The sequence below is a fragment of the Camarhynchus parvulus genome, chromosome 2 (genome assembly GCF_901933205.1).
Source record: "Camarhynchus parvulus chromosome 2, STF_HiC, whole genome shotgun sequence".
Classification (NCBI taxonomy): domain Eukaryota; kingdom Metazoa; phylum Chordata; class Aves; order Passeriformes; family Thraupidae; genus Camarhynchus; species Camarhynchus parvulus.
The window spans coordinates 6,331,909-6,354,497 of record NC_044572.1 but is presented as its reverse complement, the minus strand read 5'-3'; the positions used below and the strand labels follow the sequence as shown (position 1 = coordinate 6,354,497).

General features: G+C 39.2%; 1 protein-coding gene across 4 annotated transcripts in view; it reads left to right on the top strand.

The window, feature by feature from the left end:
• Positions 1-22,589, top strand: part of XYLB (xylulokinase) — an 82,383-nt gene that overhangs the window by 9,024 nt on the left and 50,770 nt on the right. For 2 of the 4 annotated variants that reach the window (XM_030971542.1, XM_030971539.1), the window contains exons 7-16: positions 135-200; positions 1,964-1,990; positions 3,089-3,161; positions 8,459-8,577; positions 10,087-10,168; positions 11,190-11,230; positions 11,635-11,750; positions 13,751-13,866; positions 16,144-16,217; positions 17,586-17,682. In XM_030971542.1, the coding sequence (XP_030827402.1) occupies positions 135-200; positions 1,964-1,990; positions 3,089-3,161; positions 8,459-8,577; positions 10,087-10,168; positions 11,190-11,230; positions 11,635-11,750; positions 13,751-13,866; positions 16,144-16,217; positions 17,586-17,682 (811 nt within the window). The remainder of the gene's footprint in view (positions 1-134; positions 201-1,963; positions 1,991-3,088; positions 3,162-8,458; positions 8,578-10,086; positions 10,169-11,189; positions 11,231-11,634; positions 11,751-13,750; positions 13,867-16,143; positions 16,218-17,585; positions 17,683-22,589) is intronic. The other 2 variants (XM_030971543.1, XM_030971540.1) reach the window with 1 other exon arrangement.

The window sequence follows — 22,589 nt, the reverse complement described above, 5'->3', positions numbered from 1 at the left end:
TGTGCACTGACTTTCATCATGCATCAGGCAAATTAAATATCCAAAGTGCAATGTTCTGAACTCATTACAGAGAGTTAATGATTATTGACTCCATTTAGGGTTTGTGTTTCTAATAATTTGCATTTCTTTCTCAGCGTTTTACAGGAAACCAGATAGCAAAGATTTACAGCCAGAATCCTGAGGTCTACAAGCAAACTGAGGTTGGCTTAACTTCAATTCCCTTATTGGAAAACATGGTTGAAAGTCTCTTAAAATTTATTTTGTGCAGATGTTTTTACTGACCTTTTTGCTAAAGATTATTCTGATTCTTGTGTTTGAATTTAAGATGAAAATAGAATGTTAAAAATTCTGTTAAATTATTAGTGGTTAGGTAGATAAAAATCCGACATCAGTTCTATTTTGAGTGTTATACTTCTCAAGCTGGTGAATGGAGCTGTAAACTGAAGTTGTTGGGGGAGGAGAACCTCAGACCATCCCACTCCTATCAGTTTGGTGCCAGAATGAGATACCCAGAGCCTGGAGGAGCATGGCAAATCAGCAGGAGAGAACCTGAAGGACAGCAGCAGCCAGCAAAGGCACCTTCATGGGTGGAACAGATTAAATGTCCGGGAAAACACACATGGCGTGGGGAATAAACAGGAGCTAGAGGGTCATGGTCCTTTTGGCATCATAGGGATGCCTTCTGGAGTGTTGGAATGGAAGGATACAGGCTCTCCTAAGCTGGTTCATATTCGAGGATCACCTCCTCCAAACTCTGAAGTGATGCATCCCAACTAAGATTAAGTCAGGCAAAACCATCAGGAGGCCTGTGTGGATGAGGAAATTGCTGCTGGACAAACTCAAACACAAAAAAGAAGCCTACAGAAGGTGGAAATAAAAGCAGTAGACTGGTAGGAGTACAGAGAGGCTCTTTGAGCAGTTAGGGGTTAGGTCAGGGAAGCTAAAGCTCTGACAAAATTAAATCTGGCCAGGGACATCAAGGGCAATGAGAAAAGCATTTATAGGTATGTCTGTGTTAAAAAGAAGATTTTTGAGAAATGTAGGCCCTCTCCAAAGGAAATGGGAGACCTGGTTACCTAGGCTGTGAAGAGGGCCAGGTACTCAAGGACTTTTTTGCCTTGACCTTCACTGGTAAGAATTCCAGCCACGCCACCTGAGTCACAGCAGGCAGAGACAGGGACTGGGATGAGGAAGAACCACCCAGTTTAGGAGAAGATTGAGTTCAAGACCATTTAAGAAACAGGAAGCTACACCTGATGAAATACTTCTGTATGTCCTGGGAGGGAACTGGTGGGTGAAGAGGCTAAGCCCTTATCCATTGTATTTGAGAAGTTGTGGCAGTCTGGTGAAGTTCCCATTGACTGGAAAAGGAGAAACATAGACCCTGTTTTTTTTAAAAGGGGAGTAAAGAAGACCTGGTTTTCCATTACTTCAGTTCTTGATAGCATTTTTTTTTGTGTGGGCTTAGTTTTTATAAATCTCACCCCTGTATGAAGCAGTTCATTTCATGAGAAAGTGAATTGCACGTTGATTCTGCATTTTGTTGGAGAATGCTTGATTTTTAATTTTTTTCCCCTTTTCTTTTGCATTCTCATTGTAACTAGTAAGGTATAAGTTTAAACAGAACACTGATATGGTCTGGTCATAAGCTCAAGACTAAATTTAGAGAAAGATATGTTACTGGGGGGAAGTGGGACTGAGAACTGGTTAAACCAATTTCAGACTTTGAGGGCTGTTTGAACTGATGGCAACTTCTAGCAATAAAACTTATGCAAAATGCATTCAAGCACAAAACATCTCTCTGCCAGAGCTGCTCTTGGGGACCATCAAGGAGCCCTTAACAGCTTGGCAGTCTCAATGACATGTGGAAGGTGGATGTTTTTGCTTCTGTAGGTCAGCTTGCTAAACTGGCTGGCTGATTCACAGTTTAACTTCATCCTTTTTTTCCTTCCATTTCAGGCAGCTAGTGCCCGCTGGGGCACCACAGAAGGTAGGCCTTTGTTACCTGAGCACAATGTGATGTATTCTTGGGGAGAGATGCACAAAGAGCAAGTGCATCATTAAATTTCCTGGCCATTACAACCACCTCTTAGATCTCTGGCTACAGGCTGCCCTTGAATGCTGTGAAGCAGTGATTTTGTGTTCATTAATAAAAACCTGTCACTTCTGGCTTGCTCCACCTGTGGAAGTTTGATTCTATTTAGTTATTGGGTAAAAACCATATTTCTTCTGAGTGAGTCACAGCACAAGAATGAGGGATTTGTCTGCTTTTGTGCCAGCTTCTTGGGATCAGGCAGTACTTGATCATGCAGAAAGCCTGGTGGTGGCTGGTTAACCTGGTAGCTCACACAGCAGATGGGAAGAGGAGGAAGGTTCATGGTGGATCAGTGTCCTGTGTCCTAGGGGGCATTTTTTGGCCAGCCCTGCAGCTGGATGTCATGCAGCTGCAGCATGCCCTGAGGCAGAGCTGCAGGCAGGGGCTCAGTTCAAAGCTGTTTGTTATAGAGTAACTCCAGGGAGGTCCGGGGGCTCAGCTGGGAGGAAGGCAAGGGGTCACAAAGAGGTGCTAAAGGTGTTTACAGAGCTTCTGAAAGGTTCCAGACCTGTGCTGTGGGTGGGGCAGAGCAGGGTTCTGAGCATTTCCCCTGTCATCAACACACAGGTGGTTTTGTGGTGTTTGGTTTTTTTTGGTGTGTGTTGTGTTTTTTTTTTTTTCTTAGAAAGTGCTTTTCTTTGAAAATGAGGTTTCTTTATTTTTTTAAAAAATTCTTTCTGTGATAGACTGAAGTGGTGGATTCATGCTAACACAGTATGATAACATACTAGGTGTGTTTTGCATGTTTCAGAAGGCAGAGCTATTAACAGCTTTTATCATGGGGTTACTTTTAGATTGAGATGTGCTGTTTTACTGTGATGGTCAGAACTGAATAATCCTTGTAGGTGTATTTTTGTGTGCTTTCTGGGCCTAACCTTAAGCATTTATTAACATTTGCTGCTTCCAATTATTTTATTTGTTTTCCACTTTCTTTGAAGTGAATAGTGATGTGACTCACTATTTTTCACTGTGTTGGGTTTTTTTTTTTTGCAGAGAATCTCTTTGGTCAGCAGCTTTGCAGCTTCCCTTTTCCTAGGAGCTTATGCACCCATTGATTACAGTGATGGTAAGTGTGGGCTTTTTTCACAGTAAATTTACTAAAGGATATTTTCTTTCCCATCCCCACATTCCATAGATGGGGGACAAGGTGTCTGGTATTTATTTTCAATCTTTAAATTTTAATGACAAGTATATTAGATTTTAAGCTCAGTTACTCCTTTCAGTTTGTTGTTTGCTATGCTCATCTCTCCCCATCATACTGATTCCCATTTCTATCAAATGGATCCACAGAAAATATCCATAAATGGAATTATAGCTTGTTTCATTATTTTGTGATGTATAAAGGAGTGGTGAAAGATCTCCTAGAAGCATCAGAAAGTTGTGGAATCTTAAACTGAACTTTAGAGTTCTGCTATTTGTTCTTTGGTTTTGCTGGTTTAGCTCAGAGGTGCACAGGATGTGAACGTGTTGTATATTGTGATGATTTCTTCCCCACCTAACTGGAGTATGGATCTACCAGAGAAGTATATTTTCAAAATGAACCAGGAAAAAAAAGCATAAATGAAGCAAAATGTACTAAACCAGTTAAAAAAAAACTTCCATATCTCTCCATTCATCATAACAAAGACAAAAAAGTGACAAGTCTGTCTCTTTTCTGTTCTGTGTTATCTCAGTTATCCTGCTTTTAAATGGCAATTACAAAGGAAAGCATTTTCCTGGGAGTTCTGCTGTTATTTCTAAAAAACATTTCTGATTTCTGCTCTGAAACTAAAAGAAGATATATTTCAGAGCTGAAAGGTTAGATAACAAGGCCCTCTACAGAATTTTTGTATTCTAGAGTCATGGTTGACACCCATGTGTTAAGACCCATTCATTTTTTTCTCCTTTGTTATTCCATCAAATGTTACAGGAAAAGACAAGATGCCTCAATTTTAGCTAATGGACAACTTACTTGCTACCAGAGGTTCCAGTTGTACTTGAGACCTCAGAAATGGCAAGGCAATCCATGCTTATTTCATACCACTTGTGAGATTATGATGTCTGTTTTCTGGTCCTGTCCTTTTAGCCAAGTATTGCACAGCTGAATTTTATTTTATTTTTTGTGTATTATTGGCAACAACTCCTTGGAGATTTTCACTTTGCTCCTCAGCAAGTCCAAATATTGAGCACTTGGGCTGCTCAGCCACTTAGGTATTTCAAAGGGAGATAGTGAGATCTTTAGTTGCTTTTTCTGATAAAGAAACATGCTGGTTTTTTATTTTTCAATGAGAGTGAAGTGTTAATTTTGATTTGAATGTTTAAAATTATAAACATTTGAAATATCTCTGGTTTGGGTTTGTTTTTTTAAATTTTTTGGTAATGTTACTTTTCCTTTTCTGCTTGGAAGCAAGTGGAGGAAAGCCATGCTTCTCCAGTTTCAGAACATGAAAAATTGTTGGAAAACAAAAAAGTAAAGAAAATTTAAATTTCCTTAATTAGAAAATTTCCTTAGAAAATGAGTCACATTTTTTCAAACAGCTCCAGAAGAGTGTGTTCTGTTACACCTGTGGGTATTTACAGAACCTGAATAAATGTTATGTGCTATTCAGAGCATGTAAGGTTATTAAATCTTTGTGAGAAAAGAGATAAGAGAACCAAGCAGGATGTTACAGTTCTCTTTACAAGACAAAAGATTTTTTGGCATTGTAAGCAATATTTTGCCTCATTCATTCCTTTCTTCTGTTAATATAATGAGAGAGAATTCTAATTCCAGTAATAAAATATAAGTATAGTGGATGCAGTAGTGATTTGGATGCAACTGAAAAAGTTGTTTTCTTGTCACTTACAATTTCTTGCAATTCACTTGATCTTTTACTTAGCACCTGTGTATTGTAGTTTAAAATGCATCTCTCAAAATAATATTCAGATAATAGACCTATTCTTCATTTCTGTAGGTTTAACTTCAGGTCATATCATCTTTAAAAGATCCTGTCAAATTGTTTAGCTCCACACAATAACTTATCTCCACATTGGCAGGTTATTGTGGGAAATGTGCTATTCAGTTTCAGAGTTTTTTCTTTTTCTTCTTAAAGGTCCAATCTTTTAAGGTTCAAATCACTTGTGAATGGCTGAGCACCCTGAGTGATTGATTTTAAAAAGTGAAATTACCTTGTAGTGGAATGATTTTGATTTCTATTGTGCAGATGTTAAAAGTAAGCTACATCCGGGACCTAAGAAGTCGAACGCTTGGGCCATTGTTTCTTTTAGAAGACACCTTAAGGAACAGAAATTCAGCTCTTGACCTAGAGAAACTTTTTCTTTTGAAATGCTTTTCCAAGAGCTTTAGGCAAATTGTAGCTTAGCATATTTGTTTTTTGTTGTTCTACCAAAAAAGGATGTGTTGGACTGAAGCTTTTCCAAAGGGGTGTGGTGGGCTGAATTTACTCCTCCTGTAGCTTGTGTGGTGTCAGCAGTTACACTTCTCATGGCTTTAGCTCTCTGAAAAGGCAATCTAGAGGGCTGTAATGCAGAAACATTAACTGCTTATAAATGTATGCAAATATTGATCTTTACTTTGTGGATGAATAAAACCAGTTAGTCTGCATGGCTGGGTCATTGTAATGGAAGTGTTTGTGTTCTCCCTTTTCCCCCAAGTGTTCAAGCACTTCTGTATTTGTAGTAAATATTAGCAAGTCCTGCTTGTGCTCCTGGTCATTCTGTACTAAAAGCCAGTGATGTTTGCAGTGAAATATGGAAATGTATTAATCCATGTTTTGACCCTCTCCTCAGTTCTTACTGTGCCATGGCCTTGGCCGTTGACCTTCACTGCTGATGGGATGATGAGCCTGGGCTGCCTTTGATTTTTGCTGGTGTTCTACCCTTACTCCTCAGACTATTACTGATTTTGTATGTTAAACTTTGTGATGTTTAACATGAGCAGAGGTGCTAGAGTTAGGAACTCAGTGTGGATCACTCCTTGTATAATCAGAGGAGCATTCAGCTCTTTTTATTTTCCACAGAGACCCCCATGCCCACAGCTGGACAGTTTGAATCCAGCCCAACAGATTAATAGTTCTTCTAAAACAGTTGTTTCACACTTTTTAAATGAGTTTCTGAGGTTGGGGCAAATTGCTCACCTCTCTTTTCTCAGGGCATATGAAACTCTTTGTGCCACTGCAGCTACTAGTCAATAAACTGAATTGTTGTTTCTGTATAATGTAAACATTCAGTTATAAAGATTAGAGGCTTTTCTGTTTTATGCAGGAAAAATTGAAGGCTGCCCTAATGTCTTGTAAAATTGTATTGGAGGATTCTGGTGAAATATTTCTCTAGGTTTGTGGTATGTGGACAAAGAAGGATGAAAAAAACCAAACAAAAACCTGCAGAAAACAACAGCTAATCTTTCTGTAGAGAAATCCTATTTATTTAAAGATTCTGTTCCTCACTGCTTTAGTTTAGGGAAGAGGTTCTTGGCCTTTTAAATCATGGACTCTTCCAGGAAAATTTATAAATTTGTGTATTTCCTTGTAGAAAGTCCTGTTATGCCTGGGAGCATGGAACACGTGGCTGCTCACACCCTCTACCTCTGAAAGGTGCAGGTGGTGACTCTGGGCTCAGTTTGCCTTGTCAGGACACAGTTTACCCTGGGAAGGAGGGAATGGATGGATTTGAGAGTAATCTCTCATAGAGACATCAGATATGCTGGAGTAAATCTTGCCATATTTCCTTTTCTGGGTGTGTAGTAGTGATTTTGATGGCAGACAAGGATCCTTTGCCTGTGGGAGGGTTGTTGCACTTTGTGCTCTGTCAAATTCCTGCTGTTTCAACATAGGCCAAATATTTAAAATTATAAATTGAATTGATTGATTGATTTGGATAAAATTAATTCTGTTTTTATGTTATTAAGTATAATCCAAATATCCTGCTGGTTGGCTTGGGTTATTCCAAGGTTTCAGCTCAAGTGTGCAGCACTTTCTGTTTAAAACACCGTGTGGAGCACTAGGTCCAGACAACACTGGGGGTGCTTAGGATTGTACTGATAAATATAAAGTTTATAAATGCTATTAAACCCATTTTTAAGTCTGTATGAAAAAGTCAGCTGGGAGTTGATAGGGTGGGCTAACTTGTGCTTGCAGAGTGTGTGTGGAGTGTATTGAAGGCTCTTTCTCAGAGCAGAAGCGCTGCTGGAGCTTTGTGATGTGCTGCCTGAGATGGGGCTTGAATCCTTTTCTTCCTCTGCATCCCAGCACTGCAAGCAAAGTCTTGTTCCACAGGCACTGCATGTGGCATCAGCTTCACCATCTTTGTGATTTGGGAAGCTTAAAAATGTATTGAACAGAAGGACATGCCAGGTTTTCCACTGTGCTCAACTGAGGATGGGGCTGCGTTTCTGAGATAAATAAATTGAGCGCTAAGCAGTCCTTGGAATAAAATTGGTATTAATCTAGAATAAGACTACTCTATCCCTGAGCAGCACTAACCAGAAATACAGATATTCATGTCTAATGAAGTGTTCAATTAAAGGCATCTTAGAATCATAAGCCAGGGGTGTGGAATGCTCAGTATGTTATATAGATTTGGCCACTAACCAACTTCAATTGACTTTTAAACCAGCAATAAAACAGTGAGAAAAGAGCAATGAGAAAGCAAAGCAAAACTGCAGAGGCCTTTCCCAGATCCAATGATAGTTCTGGTGAGGAAACAGGTGACCAAGTCAGTTATTTAGGTTTTTTTGCATCCTGTAAATCATTTCACAGAATCTGGCCTTCAGAGGTTTGCACACTTGCAGGTGTTGCAGGTTTCAGTTGGACTGCTCAGCATGCCTGAAAATCATGGCTTTGGTATTCAAAACTGGGTACCAAATTATCCTCAAAATTAGAGGCTTTATTTGAGAAATTGAAAAGGGAAATGTTGATATGGAGGAAGATTAGTCAGTGTGGATTTAGATGCTTATAGGATACTCTGCTCAAAGGCAGGAATAATGTAAAGCCATCCCACTGAGGGGTAACTTCTTCATTTTTAGGTCTTCTGAGCACAACACATCTTCAAGGGACATTGCTCCATCACTTTTAGTTACTTGGATGAAGTCCTTGTCTAAGGTGGAAGATTTGGGGAGGAGTTGATGGGGAGGCATTGATATCCTTGTCTTTACTCGTAATTTGTGAATGACTGAATTGCCTAGTGCTTTGTACACCAGAGAAGCATTTTCTGCTACTTTTGCAGGTGAAAGCTCTCCAAAGGCTAAATTATCAGTATCCTTTTTTCTTAGAAGAGCTGAAATCATTCTCTTTAAATGGAAAACATACATCTGTGAATTTTCTGTGGTTGGAATTTTCTGGTCTTTTGTTTGATCCTATGCACTTTCTTTTTTGATCTGTCTTGTAGGTTCTGGTATGAACTTGCTGCAGATTTGGGAAAAGGCATGGTCAAAGCCCTGCCTTGATGCTTGTGCCCCTGGATTAGAGAAGAGACTGGGATGCCCTGTCCCATCCCACTCAGTCCTGGTATGTCTCTGGCCAGAACAATTGTCAGCAACAAGAGGAGCTTTGCTGGGAGTTCTGCTAATGGCACTTGGAGTGCATTTCTGTGTGCAATGCTGCTGCTTTAGTATTTCCAGCTGTGTTGTGAAGGTGTTAACCAAGTCTTTGAAAACTTGCACCCATCATAGCTTTGGTCTCTTTGGATTCTTGCATGTCCTGGCTTTGTGAGAGACTTTTTGGTAGACGCTCCAGCGATAAGAATTTTTGGAGTCCTCTCCCATGCCCCAGAGCACCTGGTCACTGCAGAGCTGTGCATGTGTTGCAGACATCTTTTTATTAAAAATCTTTCTTTGAAATTTTTCTTTCTGGGAAGCTGAGAAGCCTCAGAAACAAAATGTAAACAATGATTATCTGCTGCTGTGGAATGCAGCGGGTGAATTTGTGATTAGTCTCATGGAGTTATTTAGAATTAATAACCAATCACGGCACAGCTGGCTCTCTCTGAGCCACAAACCTTTGTTATTCATTCTTTTCTATTCTTAGCCTAGCCTTCTGATGAAAACTTTTCCTTCTATTCTTTTAGTATAGTTTTAATGTAATATATATAATAAAATAATAAATCTAGCCTTCTGAAATATGAAGTCAACATTCTCACCTCTTCCCTCATTCAAAAACCCCTGTGACCACTGTCACATGCATGGGTTTTTATTGCTGCAGAAACAGAACCCAACATTTGCATTTCTCGACAGAGATCTTGTTTTAAGCTGTTTGTAGAGTTAATGAGGTAATCTTTGTGAATAATTTGGGATATTTAAAGCTCCTGAGTTCATGTAGCATAATGGTGAAATCAAATCAAGCCTCACATCTCCTGAGTAAATGAGTTTAGTCTTACTACCCAGCACAAAAGCAGCTATTCTTTAGCTGTGCACATGTGAGACAGTGGGGATACCCATCACCTGAGCCCTCTGAGCTCCCTGCTGATCTGTAATGGAGAGGAACATATTAAAAAAATCCTTATAGATGTCCTTGTGTTTTTTATGAATAGTTTTCTTCTGTTTTTTTCTCAATGGCTATCAAATGTGGCTTAAAAGAATACAGTTCTTGACCTCTAAAATAATAGGGGTCATATTCCAGCATTTGATGCTGTGATGTATATTAATGTTGTGTTTCCTCTTATGTTTGCATTGAATTTCTAATTTCTAGCTATTAATATTCATGTATGTGTGCAAAACAGATAGATGTGTTTATGGTACTTGATGTGAATAACTGAAGAAAGACCCAAAGCTAAAGTGTTCCTATTTACTAGCCTACTTTCAAATCTAATCTGAGGGTATTCCTGTGAGGTTCTCAACAACTACAATGAAAAAAGTGCATTACAAAATTTTAAAATATTCATTTATACCTTAAATGTTCAGAAATTATTCTTGTAGCTGCTCTAGGGTTTTTCAGTTCTGTGTTACAATACATTGTCATATATTGTAAGATTGCATTCCATTTTTTTGAGCTTTTTTTCCTCTTTCTTTCTTTCCTTAGGGGCCCATTTCTCCATATTATAGTCAACGTTATGGGTTTAGCCCAGACTGTAAAATAGTAGCGTTTACAGGAGACAATCCAGGTGAGATGATTAACTGGGCAAGATTTCAGTGGATATGATTATGTATGTACTGAAATTCTGAATCCATCCTACTGGTTCTCAGATGCTGCCTATAAAATGAAAGAATATTGTTTTTATCAGCATTAATTCCTTTTTTTAACACCCTTCCATCACTGATTCTTTTGAGATAGAGATATCTCAGATAGGCTATGTATGACACATTAATTCTCTTTTGCCAAGTAATCAGAGGTGAATTCATTTGCCTCTTGATAACTTCACTTTTTGTTATGAGAAACCATCCCTACTATGAACTACTAACATTTTAGCTTGGAGAATATGAATTTTAAAATGTATCTTGTATGTTTTCAAGCAAAAAGGTGGAGATGGACTTTGTTGGCTTTCTCTAAGAATTAGAGCTGTCCTTTTGTCAGATTGATAGATCTCAGTACAAGGGAAGGTGTTAATTCAGGGTCAGTTTTTTGAATCCTGGAGCCTGTTTCAGTGTAAAGCAAATGTTTCTGTTTCTCCAGACTGTGAAAATAAAATACTTCCCATATTACAGTAGCTTATGCAGGTTTGAATCGTGATAGAAGTTCATTATGATATATTTTACATTCTTATTCTGGGAGTTGGGTAAACTCTGCACTTCCCTGAAGTCCAATTTTTTCTTCTAGACACCCAAATTCAACTTAGTCCAATAAATATGTGATTAATCTGATTGGAGTGGCAATGTTCCTCCTTTCAAGTGTGTTGTTAATCAAGGGCCCACTGTACGTAAACCTGAATATATAGACCACCAGAAAAATCATGGTGTTCTGTAGTCTTGTCTTGAGCATTTTGATTTTATTAAAATAAAAATCACACCCTCACACAAAAGTTTTGCCCATGTTTTATGGTGGATAACCCAAGGCCACTGGAAGCATATTTGCCATTTATATTGTACTTTGAGATGGTGTTTGTAATGTGCTATGATGTCTCAGGTAACAGGCTGTAATTAAGTCAAAGAACTACCTTTTATACCTGGTATTCTTTTTGCTTTCAGCATCACTGGCAGGAATGAGACTTCAAGAAGGAGACATTGCAGTAAGTCAAAACTCTCTCCTGAAAACTGTCCTTGGATGTTTGAAATACCTGAAATGTAAATAGCTGCAGGTTGCCAGTTAAATATACCTGCTAGTGTTGATTTGCTGCTTATTGGATTCATGCTTGTTCTATTTCTATCAATCTGTAAGCTGCCTGAAAGATTTTAAGTAAACTCTTGTGACTATTTTTAACTAACACTGCAGACATTAAAACCCAAGTCTCCACCTAGTATGTATTTCACTGCCATGACAGCCTAAGTCAGAGCTAGCTTCAGCACGAATCCAATTGACTTAATGTGTAATTTAAAAACAATTAGTGGCAATAACAAATGGTTTTAATTTAATTTCTGTATTGCTTTCCATGCACATCGTGATAAGGCTTCAATTATTTTTTTTCCCCTGCAGATTAGCCTTGGCACAAGTGACACATTGTTCCTGTGGATCCAAGAGCCAACTCCTGCCTTAGAAGGTCATATTCTCTGCAATCCTGTTGATTCTCAAACATATATGGCCCTTTTATGGTAATATAATTTATTTTTTTACATCTGGGATCAATAACATATATTTCTTGCTCTGTGTTAGTGCTTTTTCTTTCTTTTGTGAGATGATAATGAATAGAACATTCAGCATTCTCTATGGTATATGGCAATCTACTGCTGAAACATTTCCATCAACCTTATAGCATTCCTATTGTTTAATCTGAGGAACTGAAACTGCAGAGTTGTGGAGGATAAATTCTCATGGCAATAGAAAGCTGAAATTATTCTGGTGAATGGATAGAGCCAGTTCTCTGTGTATCTCAGGTAATGCATTTAATGTGCAGGAATAACAAATCTGCTGAGATGGAATGTGAAATGTGTGGAGCCTCACCAGGCTGTGGAACTTCTGTGCTCCTCTAGTGGTCCAGGGGGGCATAAAGGAGTAGGTGAAGATTCCCTTTCCAGAGAGGAGCATAATCAGTGCTGCTCAGGGATGCATTAAGGCTGTGCTTCAGGAAAATATTGAGATCTCAGGACACCCAGCTGAGAAAATGATCCTCTTGGAGCTTTTGGCTGCTGTGATTTGGGAGTTGTTTGGCCCCTGGCCAGCCAAGGAGGTGGACTGGAGCTGTGTTTGCCCTCACTGAACCACTGTATTCTGGATTAAAATTTCCAATCCAGGTCAAGTATTTGCAAGTAATATACAGATAAATTTTGTGTCTAAATGCCCTGGATTGTAGATGCTTGAAACTCAGAACTTCAGCAAAGCTCAAGTCTGCCCTGGAGCTGTAGTGTTGAATCCCACCTGCACAGTAGTAAATGACAGTGGGAACAGTGTTCATGAAGTTGAGTTCAAAACCAAGATGTCAATTGCAAGTTACTAGAGTTTTGTTTTGTGATTTCCCAGCAGGTTTTGTTTGTTATGTTTTGTTTTGTGTAGGATTGTTTGTTTGTTTGCTTTGTTTTTAATTTACATTTGAGTTTTTCTCCCACCCAATGTTTTCTTTACTTTTGCTGTGTAAAAGTGCTGTATAAACAACCTGTTCATAATAGGAAAGCAGATACTGAGGCATTTTTCTGAATAAATGTTACGCTCCTGTTCTTTCACTGCAGCTTAACATGCAGTTTGGTGGTGGCCTTGGCAGTGCTGAGTTAATCCTTCCTGCTCCTTCTGTGTAGTCATTTCTGAGCTGGCCCTGCCCCTTTGGCACCAAGGTCTCTTTATTTCTAGAATATTAGAGTTAATAGGGGACTCTCAGTAGAGAATGAATGCCTGAGCTACCAGACAGGATATTTGTATAGAAAACTCAAATAGCTTCAGCTGGTGCTACTGAGCAAGTTCAATGATTTCCTTGCCCTCATTTTTGATATTTCTGTGCCTCTTCTGCTGAGCTGCTCTGATAACTCTGTGCTGGAGAGTGTCTAAACTGCTTCCCCTTGCATACAAGTCCAGTATTTTGCAGGAGTGTGATATTCACAAAGAAGGTGACAGCATGAACTATGCAAAGACCATAAAAAATGAAGAGATGCACATTTTACTGCATGGTTTGTTAACTGGCTGTGGTGCTTTCCTTTGCCAGATCCTGGCACAGAGCTAGACATCATCATAATTCTTGTTGGACCCAAGCTGGTTCCATACAGGTACCATGTTCCTGAAATCATAGATGCAACGTGGGGACACTCCTGCTGCTCCTGGCAGAGTCATCTCAGAGTGAGTGGTGGCAGGACACCTCTCTGAGGAGATGTCTCAGCTGTGCAGAGCTAGCCTGGGTTTGGCATGGCCTGCCATGGATCTAACCTGACTCACTGGAGAAATGCATACCCACATCTCTGCACTGTGCTCCCCAGCACCTCCTGGAAAAGCTTTTACTTATCTTGTTCTTCCTTCTCTATCTCTTTCCATAATGAAGTGTTTGCATCTTTTAACTTGCCTAGCTTTATTTAGCTGATAAACTAAACAACAATACCAAGTAAACAAAATGCTTTAAAAATCCAGAGCTAAATGTTTTGGAAAATGCATATGGTGTGTTTGTGTGTTTCAGTTTTAAGAATGGCTCTCTGATGAGAGAGAGGATCAGAGATGAGTGTGCTTCAGGCTCCTGGGATGAATTCTCCAAAGCCTTATCATCAACTGATGCTGGAAACAGTGGAAACTTGGGTATGAACCTTATCAGGGCTGGGGCTTTGAGGGTTTGCTTAGACACATTCTGCAGTAGGTGTTGTACCTCCTTGTTACTGGGTCATCGTAAAGGTCAAGAATCAAGTTAACTAGAGCAAGAGAAATTCCTAATGTGTACTTGGAAATGCTCTGTTGACAACCTAAGTGTGTCATCACAGTGTTTTCCTTCGATGTTCACTGACTAAGAAAATTATATTTATGGATCTCCTGTGGTTGTTGGAAGGATGTTAGTAACATCTAAGCTGTAGAATGTTTAAAACTAGTAATTTCTGAAGGAGGTTTTCATTAAAGTTTATTTCTTTTTCTGAAGACTTAAACCAAGTGAGTTAAGTACCTCCATGTTATTTCTTTCTCAGTCATTGCTCTAGAATCTTGTTCATGCATGTGTACAAAGCAGTGATGTCAAGGGATGCCTGGATTTCCTGCATTTTCCCTAGTGTGTGTCACAGAATCATTTCATCCCTGGTTTTTCTTCCATGTTATGGTTAGTAAGTGAAATGTAACAAAATTCTGATTATGGAAATATTTTAAAAATACTATTAAACTCATGGATTTCAAGTTTTTCATTATTTTCTCTCCCACAGTTTAACATTTTACAAGTCTAATATATATCTCTGAAATAAGCTGTTGAAAAGTGAGCACATGTCTAATCAAGATTAAAATGGACCCATTGCAGAGCAGGGTATGAAATCATCACCATCACCTCAGGTGTGAATTGATATAGGTAAAATTAATGTGAAAATTATAGACAGCAAAGTTTTAAAATGTAGATATTTAAGCTATAGAAGGGTTCACTCCTTAGCAAAGTGAATTTAAGATAAAACCTCTTGACACTTTAAGATTAGATTTTTCATTTTTAGAAGCTCTGTTATGTTGTCTGTCAAATCCAGTCTCTGTGGGGTATTAAAATGACCAGGAATCTCTTTTCACTAAAAGACAAATCAATTCTAGTGTTTTAGAAAATGGGAAGAAATTATTCTAAAACCCCAAAGTCAGCCAGTTAAGACAATATTAAAAAAAATGGAAGTTGATGAAAATATTGTTACTGAACCAGGACAGCGCCTTAAAGTTTTAAAGCTTGTGTTATAGTATATTCACTTGAATATCTCACTCCTCTGTAAAATGGGTGTTTCATGAAAGTCATCCTCAGTAATCTGTGTACAAGAATAGCCTCTGGTATATCTGTAAAAAATGAAATAATCTCCATAATTTAAATGCCTGGGGGGAGCAAAGCAAAGGCATAGCTGGTTAAATAGCCCCCCTTTTATTCCTTGTTCCCTGTGCTCCCTGGGGTGTGGGGAGTGGCCTCTGCAGAGGTTTGGAGGTCAGGACTGGAATGTTGGGATGTGCTTCCCCTGCAGATCTGTGGCACACAGAGTTGCTTGCTGGCAACTTTGCAGAATGTGTAACCAGAAAGGTTATGTGTGCTAAAGCACAGTATTATTTTGGGTTTTATTTTGCCAGGTCTGCTAGGGCAGCACAGTTTTGTTCCAAGGTTAGAACCTCAGAAACTGTCCTTAGTTTCTTAGCTATTCTGTTCAATTTTTCTGTCCTCATTTTTTTTTTTTTTCTGGTCTTCTTTCTTGAATATCTTTTCTGGCCAACCCAAAGAAATCTTTGTCTAGCAGTCTACAAAGCATTACAGCATTTCCTCAGATCTCATCAAAACTATTCAGAGACCAGCTCTGCTTCGTGACTTAAAATATCTGATGTTCTCTAATAAGCTCATGAAATCTAATCCAGGGTATGAAATGTTCCAATATTCCTGTACTCTTCTTACCAACTTCCCATTTTTTCTCTGTGTGTGGTTTTTTTTCTCTTTTCACCCTTGCATATGACTTACTCAGAATATTTCTACTATGAGTTATGTGTTAGCTGTGTGACTTGTGAATGTGTGTATTGTGGTGGATGTAACCTCTCCTGTAGGCTTGGTGTTTATTACATTGTTTGGCATGTTTAATATCCATACTTTGGAAACTGAGACAAACATAGAATTATAGAATATCCCAAGTTGGTAGAGATCATTAAAGTCCAACTCCTGGTTCTGCACAGGAGAGCCCCAGGAATCCCACCACATGGCTCAGAACATTTAGAAGTTGATGTGTGGACTGAAATTAGTAAAGAAACAGGCTGTGTGGTGACTCATATGTCTAAATACATGATAAACATCTATTATCATTTTAGCTGTGTGCAGAAATAAGGTTCCAGCTTTGGGCCTGGGAGCAAACATGACATCTTTAATGTTTCTTGATGCAGGTTTCTACTTTGATGTGATGGAAATTACTCCTGAAGCAGTTGGGATTCACAGATTCAACAGAGACAACCAAAAGGTAATAATAATCTGGTTAATGTCTCAAACTTTGAAGGAGTGCTGTCAAGGCTTCAACTCTTTGCCATTATATATTTTTTTCTTTCTGTCTGAAATATTTGCTGTCCAGTTTCATTTATTGATACAAATCCCTGGGAGGATTTTCATAAGGAACTATTTGGTCCGTAGCTTGAGAGCATCTACAGAGCAATGTCTAAACTAGAACTTTATATGGTATTTTTTTAATGGTCTACTTTCTTTACTGGAAAATGTGGATTTACTGAAACCAACACTGTCTTTGAGACAGGATTAACTTTAAGCTTACTGAGAACTTAGTACATGTACGTGACTTAGGCCTTGTTTTTTAAGTTTTAGGCACATAGATAAGGGCGTATTGAAACTTTGGGCTGTAATATTTTGTCTATATATGTGTGAACTTAAAGACCACATTTTACTGCCCTGCATGACTTGGAGTAATCTACAAGCCACATAATGGTATTGAAGTCAGCACAGGCTCAAGTCCAAGTGGAATGAAATAGAAATTAAGTTATGGAAAGTTCTTTGTATATTGTGTTTTTTTGTTTGGTTTTTTTTTGGAGGAATGGCTGTTGTTTAAATGCCTGGCTTTCTGGGTGGTACTGAAACTCAGGAGATGTCTTTGATCAATCATGACTCCCAGTCGATCAGATCTCACGTGGGTGAACAGAGATTGATGCTATCTGGTGTTTGCAGTGCAGCTCTACTCTCTGAAGTGTTGGCTGTTAAATGAATGAATGCTTAATCACTTCTAGCTGTTACACAAATGTAGGCACTTACTGCAGTGCATGGAGAAACTCAACTTCATGTGAAGGATTCCCTCTATTTGTTTGCAGTTCAATATTCTTCTGCTTCTGTTGCCTCATTGGTGAAAGGACAGAAAAGTGTTATAGATAGAAACAAAATAAATTAATGAAAAGATTACATGGTTTCACTTTTGGGCAGACATAGATTTAGACTTCTGTACCATTGCTTAATTCATCTGAATTTTATATAACTTTATATTATATAATTGCTTTAAATTTATATTTTTGAGATATTGATTCCTAAGCAGCTCTTGGTGATGGGAAATGCTTAGGGAAGAGTTTACAACTTGCCCTAAACTTCTTCCCATTGTGCATCAACTTCAAGTTTGTATTTGCCAACAGCCTTGAGGATATGGGTTGTGTTCTCTGTCATGAGTCTTTAGGTCCCTCTTGTGTGTATGAGTGAAGAGCTGGGCCTAGATAAGAGCAGACTTCAGGGTGAAGGCAAAGATAAAAACACAAGGCAGGTTTATAGTTGATTAACCGCTCTGCAGCTTGGCAGTGTGTGCTGGGTAAGGAGTTGTTAATTCATTCCCTCTTTGGTACAGGTTCCAAGGTTTCCAAAGGAAGTAGAAATACGGGCACTGATTGAAGGGCAGTTCATGGCCAAGAGGATTCATGCTGAAAAGCTGGGATATAAAGTCTGTAAGTATGATGAGAACTAACTACTGGCATTGGGGGCCAAAGGCAGTAATGTCAGCACTGTGACTCCTGTCCTGCCTGATGGATACAGAAATTGGTATGAATGCTGAGTTTGGTCTCTTGGAAAAATTATTGATGGTGTGCTGGGTGCAAGTTTTTGCAGGTGTTAGAAGGACCAAGGAGGTTTAGCTTTAAGAAGACTTATTTTTCAAGTATTCTTGCTGTCTCATTGTTTCTGAGCTGCATTGTCCTTTTTTAAATAAGAGTTTGGCCTTAGCTTGTTAAGTGAGAAGAAGAAAAGCCTGCCTGAAGCACAAGACTCTAACTCAGAAAATCTGAAATCTATGTTGAGTTCTTGGATATGCCATCAGCTGGTTACACACCTCTTTACCTCAGTTTTCTGTTAATAAGGCAGAAGCCCTTTCCCTATCTTGTGGTTTAGAAAGCCAGAGATCCAACTTCCTAGAATTGATGATTTGAATAGTTTTTAGCACATTGGAACAGAAAAGTCAGCCAGTATTTTATCTAGAGAAGTGAGTTCAGATCATTACTAGATGTACAATTCTACAAAAATAATACAGGCAAGCCTGTAAGATTTTTATTTATGTTTTCTGACAGTGTATCAGCCAGTGGTATCTTAAACACACTGAATTAACTCATCTGGAGGATTTTTAATAAATATTTTATTTTAAAAAATAATAGTATTTTTATTTATATCCTGATCTCCTTCTTCACAAGTCATTCCTACCCCCAGGCTTTTATCAATAATCAGGAAGGACAGAATATTTTTATTGTTTGTTTTTAAGAGAGAACTCCAGGAGCTGAAAGTTGAAAAAAATGCAGAGATACTGGAACAAATCACAAGGCTTGACAACACCACCTCATAAATTTATGCTGTAAAGGTTTTTGTGTTATATATTTTCTTATACAGTTGAAACTGTATTTATTTGTGGGGATTTATGGCGACAGGCAGAGTTTCAAATAGACTGTGTTTAAAATGCCTGTTTATTCTTCATTCTTAGATTCTGCTGCAACAAAATCTTGGCTTATATAGCCCAGAAAGCTCATGGCTGAGGATACTTTTGCAGTCTGTAAATGTCAGGGGTTAGACAAGCACCAGAGTGTGAGAAGAACTATTTGAGATATCAGACAACCCTGACACAGGAGCAAATGGGGATAAATTATCTGTAAATACATTTAGGCTGAGTAGGACAGCCAAAAATCCAAATTGTTTTAGGATGTGGCATAATAGGCTCTAAGAATTCTTCATTAGTGTTTTTTAAAATGCTGTAGATGCCTACCATGAAAAGGAGACAGGTGTGATTGGATTATATTCCTATGGATTCTTTGGAACATTAGATACTTTTTTGTTGCATCCCTAGAGCCTTTTAGCTATTTGGTAACTTAACAGATGAGTTGCTTTAAAAAGGAACTGCTGTACATAGTGTGGGCTGTGTGCATCTCCCACTTCTCCTTAGTGGTATTATTTAAATGTCATACTCTGCTGTTTGTGTAGTGATGGCAGGCTCACATCTGCATTTGTTGTGTGACAGCTCTGGAAACAGGGTGTGTTCTCAATGTGTTTCAGGGTAAGGATGAGCACTGTGGGAATTACTCCAGCATTGCCAGACTTGCTCTTGTTTAATAGCTGCTGTTTTTCAGGCTGACTTTTTTTTTTCTTTCCTTTTAATGTGATTTAAAAGCTTATTTATTTTTTGGATTAAATATGCAGTTGGGACCCTTGTGTTTATTCAATTCCTTTTAGGCCTTGCCTACATGGGGGATTTACTTTGATATTTCCAGGAATCAAGCCGATTTACATTCAGAAATATAATCACAGCAGGGTAAATCTTGGCTCTTTTTTTTTGTTGCTGTTGTTTGCACTGATGTGAGAATACAGTAAGAAGTGCTCACAAGCTCTGGAAGGTTCTATGATGACACCCATTAAATCAATGTGTGAGAGAAATGGATGTGGCATGGTCAGTCACAACAAATGCCTTGCTGGGGTGCCCTGAGGTTTGTGTGGTGCTGTCACAGTGGTGCATATGAGTCAGAAACCTGGCTAAGAATTTCCCTAGCTCTGGCACCAAGGTGCTGGAAAATGATTTTGGCAGCTCTGAACCTGCCTCTCTGTTCTTGGGCCAAATGCAGTTTGGATGGCTGTAATCAGAAAAGCAGCAGCGTACGTGAGAGAGAATTCTGTAAAAACAAACAAATAAAAGCTGCCATATAGAGTTCTTGGTTATGCACTGTGAACATGACAAACATTAGATAATCCCTCAGAATTAGCTCCCAGTTAATGAATATATTATCTTACAAGGAGCAGTATTTTGAATCCTCAGTCTAGCTGGTGCTGTGGGAAGGAGTGCAATGATGCTGAAAGAGCTTTTTATATGTGAGATTTTTTTCCCAGTTGGATGTGTCCAGCACATTATAAATCTGATATAAATGACAAATAATGGTTTAAAATACCCCTTAAAGCAGCTCCTCAGGTGCTGTTTGTGCTGCCTGTGACACGAGCTCAGATTTCAGTGTGGCTTTGGTGCCAGTAGAGGGCAGGGGATTCTGTCTCATGAATTTTGTCTCTGAGGCTGGGACGTGTCAGCCTTGTTCTGAAAATGGCACACAGTCACCAGATGATCCTTAGGAGAAAGGTTAAACCTTATATTAATTGTGATTTAAGGGCTTTCAAAGTGTGTGTCACTCTGTTCTAATTGCTCTAATCTTTCTCAATCAGGTTTCAGAGGAAATCATTCAGTAACACCCTGTATCCTGTTTTGCTTATGTGCTTAAGGGGCGGACTGAGTGTTGAATCTAGAAACAAACAAGTGAAGTTTGGTCTGTCCCTGTTGTTTACATCCTCCCATTCAGAGATTCATGAAGATAAGGTGAGGGTTTGCTGTTCTGCCTTTATTTTCCTGAATTTTGATGGTATCATAAACACCTTCTATTTTTTCACTTCCTTTTACTGCTTGCAGCCATCCCCCTTGGAAAGCCAAGCTCACAACTGCAGTTCAGAGGCTGGACTTAGAGTCATTCTTGCTGCATGGTTAGGGGACTCTCTGAAGTCAAAACCATGGTAACTTTATGGAGAAATAAGTGTCTGCAGCTCAGTGACACAGGTGGTCACAGCAGCTATAAAGCTGTCAGTGGTACGGACTGATCTGCCAGTATAGACTTCAATAATCTTGATGATCACTTCAGAGTTGCTTCTGTTCCTGACCAAGCAATCCTAAAGTTCATCCTAAAATTGACACTGGCTGGAGAATGTTGCCATGGTTCTTGCTTGGACCTAGTGAGGCTGTCCTGGTGAAAACCCACAAAACTGAGTAATTCTGGGGACAAAATCCATCCCCCACCTTACTGATAGGTGAAGTAAATATGCCATGATGTATCTTACATATGCTGAAGGAAAATAGCACATAGGTCAGGGCTGTGTGTTGATCACATGTAGTCAGTAGATATTTAAATTATATTCTGCTCTAGATTGTAGGAACCTTCATGACAATGGTAACCTGAGCCCTGAGTCAACACATGTTGGATCAGACGTGTGCTAGAGTTGAGTCAAGTCAGCTTTTGTGGGCTGCAGCAGCAATTAATAAATCCTGCCATGTAGGAAGGCTGATTATCTGAGGTGGGGTCTGTGTTGAAGCTGTTAACCTTGGACAGGGCTGTCTTGTTTTTGTGCCTATCTGTAAGTAGGCACTAACACTCCAATTGCCCAAGGCGCTGTTGTCACCTTTATACCTTCAGGAATCTGATTCTGCCACCTAACTGTGCTCAGCAGGGCAGGTGGGTAGAAGGTGCCACATTTTATGAGCACAGGCTTTGTCCATAAAACCTTGTGTCTGTGATTATTGTGTAATTTATAGTTTCTTACATAAATCCATCACTCACAAATGATGTTGGTGCCTTGAATTCTAGTGACTGTATTGGTGCTTAAGTGCTGGCTGGAGTGACGCTGACATGCCTGGGGCTTTGCACTGCTGTAAGAATGACTTTTTTTCAATGGGGCACATTCTTGGGAAAAAACCCCAGCAGTGCTGCAGTGCTAAGAAGAAAAAGAGGGATGCCAGAGCATGCTGGGCCTGATGTCTCAGGAAATAGAGGGAGGACTTAAATTTCTGAAGAACTCAGTTTAAGATTAGGTGAGGGTAAACCCCAAGGTGATGAATTTTCTTTTTCTTCAGGTGGTGTTTTCTTCTGATGCTGTTCTCAGCAGGCTGGAAGTAGCAGTAATGTGGGGCTTTTTCCTGCAGGGAAGGCAGTCTGATGGGGTCAGGGATGCTCAGAAAATAGAATCAAGGAATCATTAAGGTTGGAAAAGTCCTCCAAGATCATCACATCCAACACCACCATGCCCTCTAAGACATCTCATGAAATGTCATGCCTACATGTTTTTTGAACACTTCCAGGGACAGTGACTCCACCACTTCCCTTGTTCCAAACTATCACTTAGTACAACATGGAGCAGTTGTGTTTCATTGTTCCTGTTGTCACATGGAGGCACAGAAACCCAAAGGTGACACCTGAGGCTGTTACTCCACAGCAAAATATTGGCTTGGGAGGAGGAAGTAGCTCTCCTGCTTAGCAAGGCAGGATGTCACTGGTCCTTGGGATTCTTCAGGGATGCCTTTGTGTCTGGCTGTGACAGATTTTCCCGCTAGTGGTTGTCCTTTATTGTCTGGCATTTGTGACTGTGCTCTCCAAAACTTCTGTGAATTATTGGGAGCGTGGGGATTCTTGTTCTGTCAGCCTTTGCCTGCGCTGCTGAGTGTGTGTTTACTCCAGTTGTAGCAGTGTTTTGGCTGAAATAAGGAACATTGGGAGTGAGGCCATTTTGTAGTTGCATACAGATTAAATTGATGTTTATGCCCTGTGGGATTTAAATTTCTTAGAGAAATCAATAC